This window comes from Triticum aestivum, chromosome 4D (assembly GCF_018294505.1).
Source record: "Triticum aestivum cultivar Chinese Spring chromosome 4D, IWGSC CS RefSeq v2.1, whole genome shotgun sequence".
NCBI classification, from domain to species: Eukaryota; Viridiplantae; Streptophyta; class Magnoliopsida; order Poales; family Poaceae; genus Triticum; species Triticum aestivum.
Genome location: NC_057805.1, coordinates 384,240,194 through 384,244,106, shown reverse-complemented (window position 1 = coordinate 384,244,106; position 3,913 = coordinate 384,240,194). Strand labels below are relative to the sequence as shown.

The 3,913-nt window shown below is 49.3% G+C and overlaps 1 protein-coding gene across 1 annotated transcript; it reads left to right on the top strand.

Moving 5' to 3' along the window:
* Positions 1-3,019: 3,019 nt before the first annotated feature.
* Positions 3,020-3,543, top strand: LOC123098070 (histone H4). Its single transcript, XM_044519946.1, has one exon. The coding sequence runs from the start codon at positions 3,103-3,105 to the stop codon at positions 3,412-3,414; it is 312 nt and encodes a 103-aa protein (XP_044375881.1). The 5' UTR covers positions 3,020-3,102; the 3' UTR covers positions 3,415-3,543.
* The last annotated feature ends 370 nt before the right edge of the window (positions 3,544-3,913 follow it).

Sequence of the window (3,913 nt, the reverse complement as noted above, 5' to 3'; positions counted from 1 at the left end):
TGTAATAAAACCCAATAAAAATTATTTTAAAAATACCAAAATGAATTCAAATTTATTTCTCTCCAATTTTCTGATGTAGGGAATCATGTTACCCTATTTTCCATATATTTTATTTTTGGAGAAAAATAATTCGAATAAAACCCAAATAACTCCAAATTAAAAATAATTTCCAAAAGGACTTTGAATTTGATCCTTTGAAACTCCCAACTCATATTTCATATGTTTTGAAGAAGTCATTTTATCTTCGCTCGTGAAAATCATTGAGTTGCATAAAGTTTCAGAATTGGAAATATTCTCAAATGAAATTCAAATATTTTCAACACCCCTTGTCATTTAAATAAATGGAAGAAGTCATGTCATCTTCTCTCCAGGGTTTTGTGGTGAAAAGAATTTGAATTCACGAAGATCATAAAAGCAAAAAAATGGAAGTTTGGGAAAGTCCTTTTATTCCCTCTATTTAACTTTCAAAAAGTTTCGAATTTCACTCAATTTCACACAATCAAACAAACAATCAATCAAATCTATCTATTTATTATAACATTCCAAAATTTAGGATTTTGGGATGTTACAACTTCCACTTTTCCATTGACCGCCTCATTGCGTTCGTCCTCATGTAGATCAATATGCTTCATAATCTCCTCTAGGTTTCCTAAGACCACGCTCCCACCAACGCAGACAGTCCCTCGTCCACCGTCGTCGTGGCTAGGGTTCAACGAGAAACCCTAATGAGGAAAAGCCGAAATCTATCCAAAGAGCAAATAGGTCGATGCACACCTCCCGTAATGGTGAACTCTCGTCGGCGATCAAGATCACCGCGGGAGTACGTTAAACCCTAATCGAGAGGGTAGGTCTTCTCACCTCTCTCTCCTGGTCTGCCTTGAATAGAACGCATTTGTGAGTGTAAAAAACACATTTGTAGTTGAAAAAAGAAAATCATTGGGCCCACCAAGAGTGACAACAACAATGGTTGACGTGCCTACTGCGATCCAGACTTCGAAGGTAGCCTTGCCTTAGTCGTGTGAGGCCAGATCTACATCAATACTCACAACCCTAGTCAACCATCGCAACACCAAACATTCTCGTTTAGTGGGCCAGGCACAAAATTTCAGGAGCTCCTAGTTGACGCCCGTGTGTGTCAACTAGGGGTGCCTTCGCTGAAGGCAAGCCTAGTGGGTCCCCACTATGCTCCGCATGTTGTTCTTTTGTTCAGTTTTGTAGTAGTTGTTGTTTTTTTGTTTTTTAGGAGTTGGATATTTTTAAGAACTATTGAAAAATAGAAAACATATTTTAGAAACTTTTTCAGTATGTGTTATATAAAAAAGTTTACCATATATAAAAATGTATTTAGTGTGTATTTATAAAATATTCATCGTATAATTTGAAAAGTCCATCATATATTAAAAATGTTCAATGTATCTAACAAAAATAGTCATCATATATTATAGAAAATTGTCAAGTGTGTATTTTAAAATGTACAACATATACTAAAAAAGTTTAGTGTGTTTTTGGAAAATGTTCACCGTATATTGAGAAAAAGTTCAGCGTATATTGCAGAACCTATATAAAAAGTATTAAAAAAGTAAAAAGGAAGAAAGCTCAACATCTAAAAAATAGGAAAAAATAAGAAGAAACGAAACAGAAAACTATACATATTTTTGTTTTTGAAAAATGAAAGAGCTGGAAAAAAAAAGACAGCCGAAAAGGCCGGCCCGTCTGGAGGCTGGCTTCAGCGAAGCGACGACTGTGTATGCCGCCCGCGGCGGCATAGGATTGGCCCAAAATTTCCATCTCCCCCGAGAATGCACAGAAATTCCCGCTCAGAGCATCTTCACTAGGGCCCCGGGACGCCCCAAGCACTTTTTTTTAGCACCGGCGGGTAAAAAACGTCCCAGTCAGGCCCCCAAAACGTCGTTTTGCGCCGGATTTTGCAAAAATTAGCGCCGGCACGCCCACCCCGCACCCAGCCCGCCAGGGGCAGCTGGGGACGCCGGCATATGCTTTTTGCAGGCGCTGCCCCACTTGCCAGCCCCTCTCTCTCCCGTCTCCTCTCCTTTTTCTCTGTTCTTTCTCCTCTCTCCTCTCCTTTTCCTTCCGGGTGTGGGCCAGCCCTCTCGGGTTCCGGCCGGAGCGGCACCTGGCCGGCGACGACGCCACCATGGCGCTCAGTGAGCCGGAGCTGCGGTTCGTGTCCTTCAGCACCGGGCGGCGGGCTGCCCCGGGATCGCGCTGGGCACCCTCTTCACTGTCATGTTGTTCGCGCGGCTCCTGCAGGGGTTCACCTGGAGCTTGCCGCCCGGCGTGGACGGCGTGTGCCCAAGATCCTCTCCGACCTGGGATTCGACGCGGAGCAGAAGCTCCTTGAGAGCTGGAGATCCACATCAGCCTGGAGCTGAAGAACACGCTGGACAAGATGGCGGCCCTGCCGCGGCACACCCGGGAGGATGTGGAGGACATCCTGGACGGCGGCTTGGAGCGAGGCCGACGAGGCGGTCCAGCAGGCGGCGGAAGCCCCGGTCGAGGATGGTACGGCGCAGCGGCTTGTCTCCCTCCGCGCAGCGCACAACGAAGACGGCGTCGGAGATGGAGGGGAGGACGGAGACGGCGCCGGTGAAGCTGTGGCTCCTCTGCTCCGCCGGCTCGCGCTCGCGCTCTGCGGCTCTGCTCAAGCTCGGCGGCGAGGCCGGGCCGGCCGTGGCCTGGAGCGGGCGCGGCCTGGGCACGGCTTGGGGGTGGACACGGCTGGAAACTTTTTCACCCCCAAGCCAAAAAAATCCGCCGGCAGCCCTCCAAGCGGTGAAAAAATTGCCTTCTGGCGGGCTCAACGGCTGGAGATGCTCTCAGCCCTTCTTCCTGATTTCCATTTGGCCCGGGCAGCCTTGATCCGCGCGCCTACCGCTCGACCAATAGGAACCAGCCCCGCCTCGATCCAACGGCCAAGGCCATCGCGCTCGCCCCTCACGCGGATCGCTCCCCGATCCAATGCCTCCCGCGCCCTCCTCCAGCTCTATATATCCCAAACCAGCCAATACCAAGCAACAGAAAACAAAATCCCCAAATCCATCTTCGTCCCCGGGAAAGAGAGAGAGAGAGAGAGCAGCGGAGATGTCTGGGCGCGGCAAGGGCGGCAAGGGGCTCGGCAAGGGCGGAGCGAAGCGGCACAGGAAGGTGCTGCGCGACAACATCCAGGGCATCACGAAGCCGGCGATCCGGCGGCTGGCGCGTCGGGGCGGCGTGAAGCGCATCTCGGGGCTCATCTACGAGGAGACCCGCGGCGTGCTCAAGATCTTCCTCGAGAACGTCATCCGCGACGCCGTCACCTACACGGAGCATGCGCGCCGCAAGACCGTCACCGCCATGGACGTGGTCTACGCGCTCAAGCGCCAGGGCCGCACCCTCTACGGCTTCGGCGGCTAGGCTTTCCGTTCCTCGTAGCGGCTTGTTTGCTGGTGGTGTGGTGGTGGTAGTTTGGTGTCGAATGTTGTGTTCCTGATGTAACCGTGCCCTGTTGCAGTGAAGTAAATCCTGGTGTCTTATTTGCAAGAATGCCGTGATTGTGCCCCTTTTAATCCAATGTCAGATATGCGTGCGCTTCTCTTTTGCGGCTTATTTCTTCTTTGGATAATTGCTTTGCTCTGGTTATTGCAGCTGCAGTGGCATGCCAGTGGTGTTGTTCTAGACAACTGCAAATTATGCACGTTCCGGCTGAAAGTCTGAAACTGCCAAATTGGTGATGACGCTTCAACATGTTCGCACAAGTAAATATCGGCGGTGCTTTTTGCCTTGTCACCTAGGATTGTAAACTGGCAAGACTTTGCGTTTGTTGTGTTTTCTGGATTGTTGAGAAAGAAAACTAGGCGCTTGGTTTTGCTGTTTTTGAATTGCTATAGGACTTTGTACAATACTAGGTGCTCAG